The 17,896-nt window shown below is 42.9% G+C and overlaps 1 protein-coding gene across 1 annotated transcript in view; it reads right to left on the bottom strand.

Moving 5' to 3' along the window:
* Positions 1-17,148, bottom strand: part of IL15RA (interleukin 15 receptor subunit alpha) — a 42,622-nt gene extending 25,474 nt beyond the window's left edge. Inside the window, exons 1-2 of the mRNA XM_070947914.1 lie at positions 17,051-17,148; positions 15,468-15,766 (exon numbers count right to left, since the gene is read on the bottom strand). Coding sequence (XP_070804015.1) covers positions 15,468-15,766; positions 17,051-17,148 — 397 coding nt within the window. The remainder of the gene's footprint in view (positions 1-15,467; positions 15,767-17,050) is intronic.
* Between the last annotated feature and the right edge of the window lie 748 nt (positions 17,149-17,896).

Below are 17,896 nucleotides of genomic sequence, written 5' to 3'. Positions count from 1 at the left end.
TTACATCCTAATGTTATTAACATGGAAAAAAATCGTAAGATGTAAAGATATTTTGAATGACAAAATAGGGGAATTAAAAATTAAACAGGAACTTAGTAGCCAAGGGGTAGGCATTGCATGCATGTGCCACCTATGCAGATACAATCCCGTTACAAGAAAGATGCTAAAACATATGGTTTTAATAAAAAATTAACAGAACTAAACCAGATAGTAACTGGAACAGATGATAAACTGATAACGAAATTATATTGTTACCTATTAAGTATTAAACTTGAAAATGACCAGGTAAAGGAGACAATGATTACCTGTGCTAAAAACTTTGGATATCCAAAAGAATTAGATAAATGGCAAAAACTATGGGATAGAAATATTAAATTGACTATGTCAACTGCATATAAAGAAAATCTGAATAAGATGTTTTATAGATGGCATTTTGCACTGGCAAGACTGGCAAAAAAGTATAAAGGCAGATCTGCTAAATGCTGGAAGTGTAATCAATCATCTGGTCCATACTACCATATGTGGTGGACATGCCCAAAAGCAAGAAAATACTGGACGAAAATACACACGTGGCTGGAAAAAATGATAAAACAACATATAGATTTGAAACCAGAAATATTTTTCTTGGGCATTCTACTGGAAAAATATGATAAAAGGACTATAGATCTGGTTTTGCATATACTAACCACAACTAGAATTAATATGGAGAGTTGTTAAAGAAGATGATGTTAAGCATTATTGTTTATTATTATATTATTATGTTATATTATTGTGATGAATATTACAACAAATATGTGGATTATGACTGTTTAAAAATAACTGTACCCAGATCACACTGTCAGCACTTCAACCTGCATTTACTGTAGTGCTAAGAAGGAGAAGAGGGGGCAGCTGGCAAGAGGACGCTTGACTTTTCACCTACTTATTTTCCCTGAAGATAATATCCCCTAGGAGATGAGATGGGAGGGGGGGGACATTCCTGGGAACTGAAGTACTAGATATGGGGAGAGTGATTTGGAAGATGGCCAATGAGACGCAGAGAATTGGGGAACGGAAAGGGAAGGTTTGGGGTCAGGAAGTCAGTGTTGGCTACGACATAATCGGGGACAGATTGTCGTGCTTAATAAATGAAAGATTTCATCAAAGACTATCTGTTTGGAAATGCAATTTATTTGAGACGACATCGAAACCTGACACACACACTGTTTGATGGAAATTGAACGTTATATAAATAAAATAAATAAAACATGGCCAAAAAAAAAAAAAAAAAGGAAAGTCCAAGTCCATGCCTAACACCGACATGTCCATCACACGGTCCAATCAATATACCGTCCCAACTGGAGATGTCTCCCAGTCACACCCCACCAGGTGCAGGACAAGATGTCTGGAGAAAGAATGTTGTTATGGCTATATATCTCCCCTGCTTGCTCCATACAATCCCCCCTCCCAGTTTCCCACACCACTAAATGTGACAGCCCTGAAGATCCAATGTAAAAGATGGCTTCCAGGCCTGACGGACGGACAGAAGGAAGGAAGGAAGGAAGGAAGGAAGGAAGGAAGGAAGGAAGGAAAAGAAGGAAGGAAGGAAAAGAAGGAAGGAAGGAAGGAAGGAAGGAAGGAAGGAAGGAAGGAAGGAAGGAAGGAAAGAAAGAAAGAAAGAAAGGGAAGGAAGGAAGGAAGGAAGGAAAGAAAAAGAAGGAAGGAAGGAAGGAAGGAAGGAAGGAAGGAAGGAAGGAAAGAAGAAAGAAAAAGAAGGAAGGAAGGAAAGAAAGAAAGAAAAAGAAGGAAGGAAGGAAGGAAGGAAAGAAGAAAGAAAAAGAAGGAAGGAAGGAAAGAAAGAAAGAAAAAGAAGGAAGGAAGGAAGGAAAAAAAAGGAAGGAAGGATAGAAGGAAGGAAGGGAAGGAAGGAAGGGAAGAAAGAAAGAAAGAAAGAAAGAAGGAAAGAAAAAGAAGGAAGGAAGGAAGGAAAGAAAGAAAGAAAAAGAAGGAAGGAAGGAAGGAAAAAAAGGAAGGAAGGATAGAAGGAAGGAAGGAAGGAAGGAGGGAGGGAGGAGTGAAGGAGGGAAGTATTAACACTTCACTGGCATAAAATGCCCCAATTTTGATCACATCAATTGCCAGAAGGCTGCAAAAATCCTAAACGCGAGAACGGTTGTTTTAAGTCCTTTTTTTTCCAGAACTGTGGTAACTTTTCAACAGTCGCTAAACAAATGGATAAATCGAGGGCTCTCCGTCCTTCTTTAATTCCACCAGAAATGGACCACCATTATAATCTTTGAGCCTGTTATGGTCATTAGAGACTTCCAAAATAATTAGATTTGCAAAAGTCAGGGCTCCAGACAAAATGAAAACAAAACATTATCATCCCTCTCTAAAAATAAAAAAACCAGAGATAAAAATCTTGAATCTTCCTGATACATGAACTGATTCACCTTTTCTTGGAAAGAACGCAAATAGTAATATTATTAATAATACTAATGATAAAGTGGTTTTTACTTTCTCTTCTTATTTCACAATCACATTTACAGAGAAAAGGAATTTACTCAGCTTTTACTCCCAACACAAGTTCATGTAGTAGCCACCACCCTTCCTACCGTTTGTAAAAGTTTAGCCTTTTTCCTCCGCTGACAACCCCAATCGAGCCCAAAGCGAGACCGTTGTTAAGTGAATTTTCACCCATGTTACGACCATCCTTGCCACGGTTGTTAAACGAATCACTGCACCAGTTAAGTTAGTCACACAGTTGTTAAGTGAATCTGGCTTCCCCGTGGACACTGCAACCGCCATAAATACGAGGCAGTTGCCAAGCATCTGGATTTTGATCACGTGAGTACGGGGATGCTGCAACGGTCGTAAGTGCGAAAAACGGCCATAAGTCACTATTTTCAGTGCCATTGTAACTTTCAACTGTCGTCGTAAGTTGGGAATGCTGCAACGGTCATAAATAGGAGCCACTCGCCAAATGGCTGAATTTTTGATCACATGACGAGGGGGATGCTGCAACGGTCATAAGTGCGGAAAACGGTCATAAGTCATGACCGTTTTCAGTGCCGTGGTAACTTCGAATGGTCACTAAATGAACTGTTGTAAAACAAGGACTATCTGTATTGGAAAGTTTCCCAAACTGGATGGAGATTTTTTTGTCTCTGGAAAGACTTTGAAAGCAAAAAGAGAAAGAAAGAGAGAAATAGAGAAATAATTTTGAGTTTCCAATTTTCCTAATCTCTTCCGGTTTGTGCAATTCAACCCCGGGTTGAAACTATAGTGGAAGATATTAATGTTCAGCGGGTAATATTATTTATGATTTTCTTCCGTCTTGGGCCAAAGGTTAGCCCGGATTGCTAGAAAGATAAGTCTTTGGCACTTCCCAATTCCAAAGGTTATTACCCCCACAATTGCGATGACAAGCCAGCAGGGTAGATAAAAATCAATGATTTTTTTAAAAAAATCAAAAAAAATCAGATTTTTTTTTATTTAAATCGGATTTTTTTGATTTAAATCGGATTTTTTTGATTTTTATTGAATTTATTTTAATAAAAAACTTTTGGGGTAAAAATCTATCGTAAGATAGTTTTCTATTTAAGATACATAAATAATTTAGTTTATTCAGCATGAAATGGAGCTGAGTTATGTAGCTTGAGGCTGTATATTCTGCAACACTGGGACTATCGGTGAGTCAACAGCGGGTCAAAGGAGTAGCAGAGATGACAGTTGCTCTTTAAAAATTATGATTTAAATCGAGTTGATTTAAATCAAGCCTTTTTACTAGTCATTTAAATCATGATTTAAATTGTGATTTAAATCAACTCGATTTAAATCAAACCCACCCTGCAAGCCAGGGCTTAATTTTTGTGGTAAGAAATGAATAACTTTTGATTTTGATTGCCAGACAGGCTGAATTCAGCAGCTGCTGAATTCATTGTAAAAAAATATCCGATCCATTTTAAAACCTCGTGTTATTTCTAACTTTCAAACGCCTTCCCGGATTGAAAAGAAGAGATTATTATTATTATTATTAGATTATATTTTAACCCCGCTTTTATTACTCAAGCAAGCGAACATATGTAAATACTCCTTCTTCCTCCTATTTTTCCCCACAACAACCCTGTGAGGTTGAGCTGAAAGAAAGAGATTGGCCCAAAGGCAGCCAGCAAATTTTCATTCCTAGGGCGGGATTAGAACTCACCGTCTCCTGGTGATTGGTCCAAAGGGACCTAGCTGGGTTTCATGCAAAGGGTGGGACTAGAACTCAGAGCCTCCTGGTGATTGGACCAAAGGCACCCAACTGGGTTTCGTGCCTAGGGCGGGACTAGAACTCACAGCCTCCTGTTGATTGGACCAAAGGCACCCAGCTGGCTTTCATGACAGCTGAGGAATTCTGGGAGTTGAAGTACACACATTTTAAAGTTGCCAAGGTTCTGAAACGCTAGAATAAGAACAGCTGAATTTTAGCCCTGCTGGGCACAAAGTTGGGTGGCAACTTTCGGATGATTTTTCTCTCTCAGTGTTAGGAACAAGAAGAGAAGGGGAAGGAAGGAAGGAAGGCCAGGAGGGAGAAAAGAGAGGGAGGGAAGGAAGGAGGAAGGAAGGAAGGAAGGAAGGAAGGAAGGAAGGAAGGAAGGAAGGAAGGAAGGAAGGAAGGAAGTAGAGAGATGAGAATGGACGGAAGGAAGGTCAGGAGGGAGAAAAGAGAGGAAGGAAAGGAGGGAGGGAGGAAGGAGAAAGAGATAAGGAAGGAAGGAAGGAGAGAGATGAGAATGGTAGGAAGGTCAGGAGGGAGGAAAGAGAGAAAGGAAGGGAGGGAGGAAAGGAGGGAGGGAGGAGAAAGAAATGAGAAGGAAAGGAAGGAAGGAAGGAAGGAAGGAAGGAAGGGGAGAGATGAGAATGGAAGGAAGGAAGGTCAGGAGGGAGGGAGGGAGGGAGAAAAGAGAGAAAGGAAGGGAGGGAGGAAAGGAGGGAGAGAGGAGAAAGAAATGGGAAGGAAGGAAGGAAGAGATGAGAATGGATAGAAGGAAGGAAGGAAGGGGAGAGATGAGAATGGAAGGAAGGAAGGAAGGTCAGGAGGGAGGGAGAAAAGAGAGAAAGGAAGGGAGGGAGGAAAGGAGGGAGGGAGGAGAAAGAAATGAGAAGGGAAGGAAGGAAGGAAGGAAGGAAGGAAGGAAGGAAGGAAGGAGGGGGAGAGATGAGAATGGAAGGAAGGAAGGAAGGTCAGGAGGGAGGGAGAAAAGAGAGAAAGGAAGGGAGGGAGGAAAGGAGGGAGAGAGGAGAAAGAAATGGGAAGGAAGGAAGGAAGGAAGAGATGAGAATGGATAGAAGGAAGGAAGAAAGGAAGGAAGGGGAGAGATGAGAATGGACGGAAGGAACGAAGGTCAGGAGGGAGAAAAGAAAGGATGGGAGGGAGGAAAGGAGGGAGGGAGGAGAAAGAAATGAGAAAGGAAGGAAGGAAGGAAGAAAGGAAGGAAGGAAGGAAGGAAGGAAGGAAGGAAGAAAGGAAGGAAGGAAGGGGAGAGATGAGAATGGACAGAAGGAAGGAAGGGAGGGAGGGAGAAAAGAAAGGAAGGGAGGGAGGAAAGGAGGGAGGGAGGAGAAAGAAATGGGAAGGAAGGAAGGAAGGAAGGAAGGAAGGAAGGAAGGAAGGAAGGAAGGAAGGAAGGAAGGAAGGAAGGATAAACTAAATACCTTGCCAAGAAAACTGCAGGGAAACCATGTTGCCAGGCCCCAACAACCAGCAGAGAGGCTCATTTAAAGAAACACACAGAATATCCCCAATTGCATCTGATTCCAAAAGATCCTTGCATTTTAACCTCCAGACTGTCATGGAGAGCCAATTACCCTGCGCTGTCATTCACAGCTAGACCCCTGGATGGTCTGGGAGGGTTAGGGAAGCTAAGGAGAATCAGAACTGCCAGGACTCAGATAGGAGCCCAAATTTGGGAATTAGATGGGGAAGGGACTTCACCCCCCACCGCCATCCCCAAATTGGAAGAGAGCCTTTTAACCCCACACCAGAGGGTGATATTGAACCAAAAGCAGGATAGCAATCAAAATAACAGAATAAGAGAGTTGGAAGGGACCTTGGAGGTCCTCTAGTCCGACCCTGTGCTTCAAGCAGGAGACCCTGCCTATACAATTCCAGACAACTGGCTGCCCAATCTCTTCTTTAAAACCTCCAGTGATGGAGCACCCATAAACTTCTGGTGGCAAGCAGTTCCACTGGTTAATTGTCCTCACTGTCAGAAAATTCCTCCTCAATTCCAGGTTGCTTCTCCCCTTGATGAGTTTCCATCTATATCATTTCTTATCCTGCCCTCTGGTGCTTTGGAAAATAGATTTGAGTCTTCCCTACTCTGGGGCAGCCCCTCAAATATTGGCAAGATTTATTTCTTTATTATTATTTTCACATTTTTGAATCTCCCGTCTCCCACGGAGCGGAAAAGATTAAAGATTAAAAGAAGGATTTGATCAGGGAAGCAGCCTGCAAACTCTTGCCCAACCGAGAACATGGAAGAATTTATAAACAACCTGAATATCAATTCATGCTTTAATCTCAGGCTCTTGAGCATGGACAGAGTTTTCAGGATAAAGGCCACTACTTAGCAAGCCCATAACACAGTTTCAACTGTTTTTTTTTTTTAATTTCCATACCTTTTATTTCTATGTCTTGTCTAATATTTCTATTTAACACTTCCAATTATCCCCTTTGCTATTTATATGGATATATCCTTGTCTTGTGCTTTTTTTATATTAAACTTCTCTGTCATTTCCCCATCATCTTTGCCGTTTGTTTGTGATATATGCCTTAATCATGTTAATAAATCTCTCACCAAAGTCCATAGATTTGAGTTGTAATAGTATCAATTGCCATTTTACGTTATCAAATGCTTTCTGCGCATCTAAGAAAATCAACACCATTTGTTTTCCAGGATGTGTTTTCGTACTTCTCCAGTGTATTTAAAATCATTCTCATATTGTTTTTAACCTGTCTCTTAGGCAGAAATCTTGAACCCAGACAACACACTGTTTTAACTGAAAATGGAATTTTTATATGTTATAAAATAAAAAAATTAAATTATGAAATTAAAAAAAAAACCACAGTTTCGACTCTGGATTAGTTTTAAAAGGAAATCGGCCGGGCTTTTAGCACAGATAGTCCTCGACTTACGCCCACAATGGGCCCCTAAATTTCCCTTGCTAAGCGAGACAGTTGTTCAGTGAGTTTTAGGATCTTTCTGGCCACGGAATCATTGCAACGGTTCAGTTAGTAACACGGTTGTTAAGTGAATCTGGCTTTAGAAGTTCATAAAAGGGGATCCAACTTTAAGGTCTGTAAACTTCAACTCCCAGAAATTCTAGCCAGCAGTGAGAAGGAGGAGGAGGAGGAGGAGGAGGAGGAGGAGGAGGAGGAGGAAGAATATGCTTTCTGAGCTTGGTTGTTTTCTTGTAGACCTTTCATGACCCAACTAGATAACATCATCAGTGCTCGAAAGGCCTTATATATAAACAGAAAGCAAACCCCACTCCCTTCTGGCACTGATTATATTCCCTAGTTGGGTCATGAAACATCTGCAAGGAAACCACCAAGCCCAGAAAAGACCAAGGACTCCACGCTCCTCCTCCTCCTCTTAATATTCCCTACTTGGGTCATGAAAGATCTGCAAGAAAACAACCAAGGTCAAAGACCACCAAGGACCCCACAGTTCTCCCCCTCCTCCTCTTCCTCCTCCTCCTCTTCCTCCTCCTCTTCTCCCCAAACCCCACTCCCTTCTAGCACTGTTGATGTTCCCTAGTTGGGTCATGAAACGTCTGCGAGAAGACCACCAAGCTTAGAAAGCACCAAGGACCTCACAGTCTTCTTCCTCCTCCTCCTCTCCCTTTTCTCCTCCACAAACCCACTCCCTTGAGCACTGATGATGCTCCCTAGTTGGGTCATGAAATGTCTACGAGAAGACCACCAAGCTCAGAGCGCCCCAAGGACCCCGCATTTAGAATGGCTTTTCCCTGGATGTGTCCATATCACAAAACACTGAAAAACAAGACATTTCCGAGCAACCTCCCCGAGTCCCTCGGGAGAGGGGGCGGTATATAAATATAATAAACTATAACTATAACGATAACTAACCGAGATCTTCAAAGTTTTCAAAGTACAATCGGTCCCAAGGAAACCCAGAGGCCACCATAACACGTTCTCATATTTGTTCCGACGTGTTTCCTACAAGATACCGACAACTCTTGCCAAGCGTACAACGGATTGGAATTTAGGAGGTGATTAATCTTTGGGAAGAGAAGGGAGAAATATTCAAACGGGGTTAGGCTAGAACGGAGGGAGGAAACGAAGGGAAGGAAATTTAAGAGGGAGCGGCTGTAAATCAGGCATCTCGAGAAGAACAAAATACCCGGAACAAGATTAAAAAAAAAAAAAATTGGCTTTGAACAGCACATTGTTGGAAATGTCCAACGTGGGTGTAAAAAATTGGATCCCAAATTCAAGCATGTCCTGACATCATCCCAGAACTGTCACGGACATCGAGAACATCCTGAGGAACAGGAATCAAATCAGAATAGAGCTGGTAGGGACCTCAGAGGTCTTCTAGTCCAGCCAGCTACTCGAGCAGGAGACCCTACCTCCATTTCAGACAAATGGCTGCCCAGTCTCTTCTTAAAAACCTCCAGGGATGAAGCATCTACAACTTCTGGAGGCAAGTTAATTGATCTGAGATTAATTGATCTGAGATTAAAGAATAACAGAGCTGGAAGGCACCTTAGAGGTCCCCCATATACCAGCTAACGTTTTTGCCATCACGTGCCAAGAAGAGGGGGGCGGGTCAGGGGAGGTTCGCGTGCACGCGTGCCCACACCCATAATTCTATGCGCCCCGCCCCACGCATGCGCGCGCGACCCCCCCTCTGCTCTTGGCACGTGATAGCCTGTTTTTTCTTTCTCACCTGGCTCCAGATCCTCTCTATGCATCTGGGGAGGGCGAAAACAGCCTTCCCCATCCCCTCAAAAGCTCTCCGGAGGCCCGAAACGGCCCATTTCCCAACTTCCAGTTGGACAGGAAGTGATGTTTTTTTGTTGTCCCCAGCCTCCAGAGACTCCCGAAGCTAAGCTGGCGTGACATGGTGACATGGCTCCACATGCCACCTGTTGCACACGTGCCATAGGTTCGCCATCACGGCTATATACCATTTCAGACAAGGGACCAGTCTCTTCTTAAAAAACCTCCAGTGTTGGAAAACCCATAACTTCTGGAGGCAACACGTTCCGCTGGTTAATTGATCTGAGATTAAAGAATAACAAGAGCTGGAAGGGGCCTTGGAGGTCATCTAGTCCAACCCCCTGTGCCCATGAGGTCCGAAGGTCACAAGAGAATCTTTTTTAAAAAATAAATTTTATTAATTTTTTCAAGTTATAATCAACACAAGACAAAAACATTATTTATACATACAAACAAAAAACATACATTCCCTCCCTCCCCCATTCATAACACTAAACATAAAAAAAAACCCTCACGTTTATCCCGGCAGATACTATTCTTGCCCTCATCAATCAATAATTATGCCCACAACACAGAATAAGGTAAGTAATCCCCAAATGTGATTTTCATACAATTATCTTTCATTCTAAATAAGTATATCTCTCTTCATTTTTTTTATATATATATATATTTTATTTTATTTTTATATGCCGCCCTTCTCCGGAGACTCAGGGCGGCTTACAATGTGTTAAGCAATAGCCTTCATACTTTTGTATATTTTTTATACAAAATCAGCTTATTGCCCCCACAATCTGGGTCCTCATTTTACCCACCTTAGAAAGGATGGAAGGCTGAGTCAACCTTGAGCCTGGTGAGAATTGAACTCGCAGTAATTGCAGGCAGCTGGATGTTAAATGCTGCCTTAGTAGGAGGCATTAGCCTCCTACACCACTCAGGCTCTTAACATATTAACCTAGGCCCTCAGTTCATCTCAATCCTTTTATTCAACCACCGGTACCAACTGTCCCAACTTTGAAAAAATTCAGAATCTTCTTTTTCTTTCAACATATATGTCATTCTATCCGCCTCAGCGCACTCTAATACTTTGTTTATAATTTGGGCACTAGCTGGTTTCTCTTTTCCTTTCCACTGTTGGGCGAACATTATTCCAGCTGCGACTAAAATATGTTGAGTGAGATACCATTTTTTCTTGCTCAGCCCCTCTGGGCGAATACCTAGTAAATGTATCTCAGGTTTCCATTAGTAATTTCCTTAATCCAGTTCTTAATCCTTCTCCAATACCTCTTTGCCATTATACAAGTCCACCATTGATGGAAATACGTACTTCTGGTTTTCCCACATTTCCAACGTAACTCTGATGCACCCGGAAACATTTTAGCAATTCTTGCTGGTAGGAGATGCCACCTATACAACATTTTAGATGCATTTTCCTTGAAAGACATTGCCATAGTCATTTTAATATTTCCCCCCCACATTTGTTGCCATTTTTCTAGGGGGATCGAGTACCCAAAATTCCTCCCCCAGGCAATCATCGTGTCTTTTACAACCTCCTCTCCTATCATTCGCTCAAGCAATTGTACATACATTTTGGTTATGTATTTATGGTCCTCTCCCAATAATATATTTTATCAAAGCTCTGTTTATTTATTTATTTTATTTATTTTATCATATTTATATACCGCCCTACTCCCAGAGGACTCAGGGCGGTGAACAGCCAAGATAAAAATACAAATAACATACAAAAGTTAAAAGCTATTAAAAAGTAGATTAAATAATTTGGGCTCAAAAACAAATTTAAAACATCCAATTTATGTAAAACATTTAAAACCCAATTTAAAAGGGAGAGTTAGGCCAGACCAGCCTGTTGGAATAAAAACGTTTTTAGGGCGCGGCGGAAAGTGCGTAAGTCTTGGATCCTCCGTATCTCCGGGGGGAGCTCATTCCAGATGGTAGGTGCTCCCACAGAGAAGGCTCTCCCCCTGGGGGCCGCCAGTCGACATTGTTCGGCCGACAGCACTCTGAGGAGCCCCTCTCTATGGGAGCGTACTGGTCAGTGAGAGGCTACTGGTGGCAGAAGGCGGTCTCGTAAGTACCCAGGTCCTGAGCCATGGAGCGCTCTAAAGGTGGTAACCAAAACCTTGAAGCGCACCCGGAAGACCACTGGGAGCCAGTGCAGCTCGCGCAGGAGGGGGGGTCACATGGGAGCGCCACGTCGCTCCCATCACCACCCGCGCGGCCGCATTCTGGACCAGTTGGAGCCTCCGGGTGCTCCTCAAGGGGAGCCCCATGTAGAGAGCACTGCAGTAGTCCAGGCGTGAGGTGACAAGGGCATGAGTGACCGTGCGTAATGAGTCCCGTTCCATCACATATATCCTATAATTCCATCACATATATCCCATATCCCATATATATACCAAGAGCCTTGGTAGTACAGTGGTTTAATGCACCCTGTAATTAACACAGCTGCCTGCAATTTCTGCAGGTTCGAATCTTACCAGGCTCCAGGTTGACTCAGCCTTCCATCCTTTCTAAGGTAGGTTAAATGAGGACCCAGTTTGTGGGGGCAATAAGCTGACTTTGTATAAATATACAAAAGGATGAAGGCTATTGCTTAACGCATTGTAAGCCTCCCTGAGTCTCCGGAGAAGGGCGGCATATAAATCAAATTAAAATAAATAAATAATAATAATTATCTCTATCTCTCCTGTGACGAGATTGAACTGTAGCAAAGATCCACCAATTTAGCCTAATTCCTTTATCAACCAAATCTCCCTTAGATCTTAATATCCCTTGGGCATCCACAAGATCTTTATATCTAAAAATATTACCCTGTTCAAGAGTCGTTGGGTATGTCATCGCTTCTATTGCTGAGAACCAGGTTGGGATCTTGGTATAAAATTTTCCTCTAAATATGTCCCAGGTTTCCAGCAGTATTCGCCTTAGATAATGTCTCTTGAAATACTTGAATTTTCTCTCTCCATAGGAGTGCATGCCAGATGTGTTGTAGGTCGTGTCCTTCTAAATCTAATAAAGACCTCCTCTTCAATAAGACCCAATCCTTCATCCAGGCTAGCAGTGAAGCTCGATAATATAGTTAATATAATACAGTGGTCTAAAACACCCTGTTATTAAGACCAGCTGCCTGCAATTACTGCAGGTTCGAATCTCACCAGGCTCAAGGTTGACTCAGCCTTCCATCCTTTCTAAGGTAGGTAAAATGAGGACCCGGATTGTGGGGGCAATAAGCTGACTTTGTGTAAATATACAAAAGGATGAAGGCTATTGCTTAGCGCATTGTAAGCCGCCCTGAGTCTCCGGAGAAGGGCGGCATATAAATCAAATTAAAAAAAAAAAAATAGTTCCCAGCAGGGGAGACCGAAGGCCCCCCCCCCCCATGCTCTTGTAACATTTTGAGCTTCACCCTAGGCAGGGTGGATTTGATTTAAATCGAGTTGATTTAAATCACAATTGAAATCATGATTTAAATCACTAGTAAGAAGGCTTGATTTAAATCAACTCGATTTAAATCATAATTTTTAAAGAGCAGCTGTCATCTCTGCTACTCCTTTGACCCACTGTTGACTCACCGATAGTCCCCGTGTTGCAGAATATACAGCCTCAAGCTACATAACTAAGCTCCGTTTCATGCTGAATAAACTAAATTATTTATGTATCTTAAATAGAAAATTATCTTACGATAGATTTCATGCTGAATACACTAAATTATTTATGTATCTTAAATAGAAAACTATCTTACGATAGATTTTTACCCCCAAAGTTTTTTATTAAAATAAATTCGATAAAAATAAAAAAAATCCGACTTAAATCAAAAAAATCTGATTTTTTTGATATTTTTTAAAAAAACCATTGATCATTAATCCACCCTGATCCTAGGCCTCTTCCCCTGCCAAATAAATTTCAGCACGACTCGATCCGGTCGCAAGAGAATCTTGAATCCAGACCCCGGGAAGTACAGATGGTCCTCGACTTACGACCACAAAGGGAGCCCCACATTTCTGTTCGTTAAGTGAGTTTTGTCAAACTTTACGACCTTTCTGGCCATGGTAGTTAAGTGGGTAACGTGGTTGTTAAGTGGCTTTTCCCCCTTGGCTTGCTAAAAGGTCGCCAAAGGGAATCCCATGAACCTGGGACACCGTCATAAATATGAGTCAGTCACCAAACGTTTGAATTTTGATCACGTTGACCGTGGGGATGCTGCAACGGTCGTTAAGCATGAAACATGGTCCTAAGTCACCTTTTTCCGTGCCGTCGTAACTTTGGAATGGTCACTAAATGAATGTTGTAAGTCGAGGACTATCTGTAACGATGCTACTCTTCTCAGTCCTGGTTTGCCTCACTTGGACGACTGGTAGTCCTTGACTTATGACCGCAATTGGGGGTCAGAATTTCCATTGCTAAGGAAGGCACAAGTGAGTCCAATACCCAATTTTATGGCTTTTTTGCCATGGTTATTAAGTGGATCACAGCAGCTGTTAAGCGAATCCAGCTTCCCCACTAAGTTTCTTGTGGAAGCCGGCTGGGATAGTCGCATGACCCAAAAAACTGCAATCCCCATAAATACAGTTAGTCCTCGACTTACAACAGTTCATTTAGTGACTGTTCAAAGTTGCAACGTCACTGAAAAGAGTAAATTTAGGACCATTTTTCAGACTTATGACCATCGCCGCATCTCCACGGTCACGTGATTTGCATTCAGACACCTCGCACTTATGACGGTCACAGCGTCCCTGGGGTCATGTGTTCCCCTTTTGCGACCTCCTAAAAAGCCAAGTCTCACTTAACAACCGCGTCCCTAACTGTTGAACTGCAGCGACTCACTTAACAACGGTGACAAGAAAGGTCATAGAACGGGGCCAAAAACCCACTTAACAAACGTCTCACTTAAAACAACAGAAATGCCGGGCTCCATTGTGGTCGTAAATCGAGGTCTACCTCCATATCTCTGTTGTGAAGCATCAAACTTTCCATCCCCTGACTGAAGGGACGGTCGTAAGTATGAGAACCTGGCATAAGTCCCCCCCCCTTTTTTTAAATTTGATTTATATGCCGCCCTTCTCCGGAGACTTAGGGTGGCTTACAATGCGTTAAGCAATAGCCTTCATACTTTTGTATATTTTATACAAAGTCAGTTTATTGCCCCCACAATCCAGGTCCTCATTTTACCCACCTTAGAAAGGATGGAAGGCTGAGTCAACCTTGAGCCTGGTGAGATTCGAACTTGCAGTAATTGCAGGCAGCTGATGTTAATAACAGTGCTTTAGTCTGCTGCGCTACCAAAGCTCTTTCTTCCAGGGCCCATACCTTCGGTTCGGTCACTAAATAAAACAATCATTCATTTAGCGACCAAAGGTACCGGCCCTGGAAAAAAAAAACACCTGACTTAATGCCAGGTCCATAACTATCAACCTTGTCTTCCTACCTAACTGACTCGGTGGCTCAGTGGCTAAGACACCGAGCTTGTCGATGAGAAAGGTCGGCAGTGTTGCCAGGTGTCCACTATTTGAGCAGACAGTCCGCTCTTTTTTTCACATTATGTTCACTATTTTTTTTTTTTCACAAAATAGTGGACATTTTTTTTTTTATTCAAAAGCTTTACGACGAAATGAAAATGCAATTTAATCTTTTACCTATTATTATAATATAGTTGATGTTTTTGAATTTTAAGTCAAGTTTTGAAGTGATCATTTTTTTTTTAATTTATTTATTTATTTATTTATTTATTTATTTATTTATTTATTTCCAATTTATATACCGCCCTTCTCCTTAAGGACTCAGGGCGGTGTACAGCCAGAGTTAAAAAAAAAACCATGAAATATAAATATTAAAAAACAATTTATATATATATATATATATAAATTTGGCCCCAAAAATTAAAAATCACAAACCACTTTAAAACATTTCAAAATTTCTTCTTAAGCCAGCCCGCCTTGCTGGAAAAAGTGGGTTTTAAGGGCACGGCGGAAGGCACTTTTCATACGGGTTTAAAATGTTTGTAAGAAAATATATAATTTAATTGTAAAATATTTTTTATTTTTATTTTTTTTACTACTGAACCCCACCCCCACCCACCCACCCCCAATTTTTTTTTTTTTTTTAATTTGATGTATATGCCGCCCTTCTCCGGAGACTCAGGGCGGCTTACAATGCGTTAAGCATTGTCCGCTATTTTTGGGAAGCAGACCTGGCAACCCTTCGGCGGTTCGAATCCCTAGTCCCAAATCTCCTGCCTGAGCGGTGGGGTTGGTCTAGATGACCTCTTAAGACCCCTTTCCAACCCTGTTAATAGAACCCTTGCCAGATAGGACAGAGTCCAAGCGTCCAGCCCGAGCCGGCACCGCGATCACAGCCCGACCGCTTGGCTGGGAAAGCGGCTGCGGGGCTGATCCCCCCCCTTAATCCACCGACCCTGAGATCGTTGGGCACTCTGCACACGCCCCGGAACCCCACTTACCGGGACCCAGATCCGAGAAGACAGCAGCGGGAGAAGCAGAAGCAGCAGGAGCAGCCCGATCCAAGAACAGTCCCAGAAGGAGCAAGAGCAGCAGCCTAGACCGGGTTGCGCCAAGCGGGGACCCCGCGCCCTTCTCCAAGCCGGGGGTCGCGGGACCTCCGAGGAGCGCAGCAGCGCAACGGAGCATGGCACCTTCCCTCACCGAACCGCTGCTGCGCTCTCGGCCGCTTTCTCTTTCGCTTTGCGGTGGCACCCGGGGCGGGGATTGCGCGCAGGAGGCGCGGGGGAATCCCTCGGAGCTTGGGCAGGGAACCACCTTCCCGATTCCCGGGCGCGGCTCGGGGGGGGGGGGTCCCAAGCGCCAGAAACCCCCCAACCCCACCCCATCCCACCCGTTCCATTCATTTGCAGCGGGCGCCAGGTTGGGGAAAAGGCAAGGCGGAGGCTGGGGCTGTCTTGAGACGCAGCGAACGGGGAGGAGGGAGGGATTGCAGAGGGAGGGTCCTCGCCTCCACCCGGGTTGCTTTTTTTTTTATTATTATTAATTAAAAAGTTTAAAAAAAAAAACAATTTTTTTCCCCACGCCTGTTCCCCCCACCCTTTCCCCCCCTTCATCCCACCCCCCCCTCCCACCCCCCCAATTCCCAGAGCAAAATACAAGGTATTTCATTTCATCAAACATAAACTAGATTAATCTACTTAATGCCTTGATTTTCTTACAGGTCCACCGTATATGATACATAGGTTGCGTCATTACATTCACATCTCCAACATTTAGCTTGCAAATTCGAGTACATACATGGTAATTTTTTAGGATCTAAGTGCCACCTATAAAACATTTTATAAAAATTCTCAACCTCGACCCGGGTTCTTTTTTTTTTTTTTTATTAAAAAGTTTTACAAAAAAAACAAAAAAATTTTTCCCACCCCTGTTCCCCCCACCCTTTCCCTCCCTTCATCCCACCCCCCCTCCCACCCCCAATTCCCAGAGCAAAATACAAGGTATTTCATTTCATCAAACATAAACTAGATTAATCTACTTAATGCCTTGGTAGTACAGGGGCTTTAAGGCACCCTGTTATTAAGCTGGTTATTAACACAGCTGCCTGCAATTACTTGCTGGTTCGAATCTCTCCAAGGCTCAAGGTTGACTCAGCCTTCCATCCTTTCTAAGGTAGGTGAAATGAGGACGCAGATTGTGGGGGCAATAAGCTGACTTTGTATAAATATACAAAAGGATGAAGGCTATTGCTGAGCACATTGTAAGCCGCCCTGAGTCTCCGGAGAAGGGCGGCATATAAATCAAATTAAAAAAAAAAAAATGCCTTGATTTTCTTACAGGTCCACCATATATGATAATAGGTTGCGTCATTACATTCACATCTCCAACATTTAGTTTGCAAATTCGAATACATACATGATAATTTTTTAGGATCTAAGTGCCATCTGTAAAACATTTTATAAAAATTCTCAACCTGGACCCGGGTTCTGACGACCCTCCCTTGACACGTGGAGGAGAGGCTGCTGCGTGCAAAGGAGCGGCTGCTGCTGCTGCTGCTTTGGGCTCCGTGGGTTGCGCTCACGCGGGGAACGGGGGCGCATCCATTGCAAGCGGGGCTTGGCAGGACCCACCCTGCGTTGCCTTGAGTCCCGGGGGCTCCCGAGAAAGGGAACCTGGCATGCTCTCAGGCCAGGAAACCAGGTTATCCCAGGTTATCCCGGTTGCTTTGAGAGAGGAAGGATGTGTTGTCTTTTTCGGTTGGTGTTTTTTTTTTTTAGCTTTTTTTTTTTTATTTCTAAAAGGGTCAAGCAGGAAACCACAATTTTATTGATTTTATTTTTTTTAAATAATTTTTATTGAGTATAAATATTAAAAAAGACAAAGGTAACATATACACAACAAACATTTATGCGACATATAGACAAAAAGATTATGATTTCTCCTTGAGCATTTTTTCAAAGTGACATTCTACAATTCTACTTATAATATATTCCTTCACCTCTCCTTCATCTAATAACATATATATATATGTCAGAAAGACCAGAACTATCGCCAAAACTGAACACTTTAACAACAGAATAATCAGAGAAGCCATCGAGATAGAAAAACGCCCACACAGCATGAACAAACGAGACGATACCTCCCGCCTACCAGCCATTTGGAAACCTGCCCTTATTGACAAACGAGTCCCTAACACGACGAATGACACCAGACCCACACTCACGAGAGCCACACAGGATGTCACCACCACACATCCACGCAGAAAGCAGACTCAAACCCACACTGATAATGAGCCACGACCAAGGACCAGAAGCCAGACCGCAGCTGCATCATTAGCCACTTTAAACCCCTCCAATCCATACATGAAGCAGACTGACACCCACCATGAAGAGCTCGCACGGCCACAAACACGAAGCCAAACAACAAC

The sequence above is a fragment of the Pituophis catenifer genome, unplaced genomic scaffold, assembly GCF_029215685.1.
Source record: "Pituophis catenifer annectens isolate HBS135680 unplaced genomic scaffold, rPitCat1.0.hap2 SCAF_7, whole genome shotgun sequence".
NCBI classification, from domain to species: domain Eukaryota; kingdom Metazoa; phylum Chordata; class Lepidosauria; order Squamata; family Colubridae; genus Pituophis; species Pituophis catenifer.
This window is presented reverse-complemented; position numbering and strand designations above follow the sequence as displayed.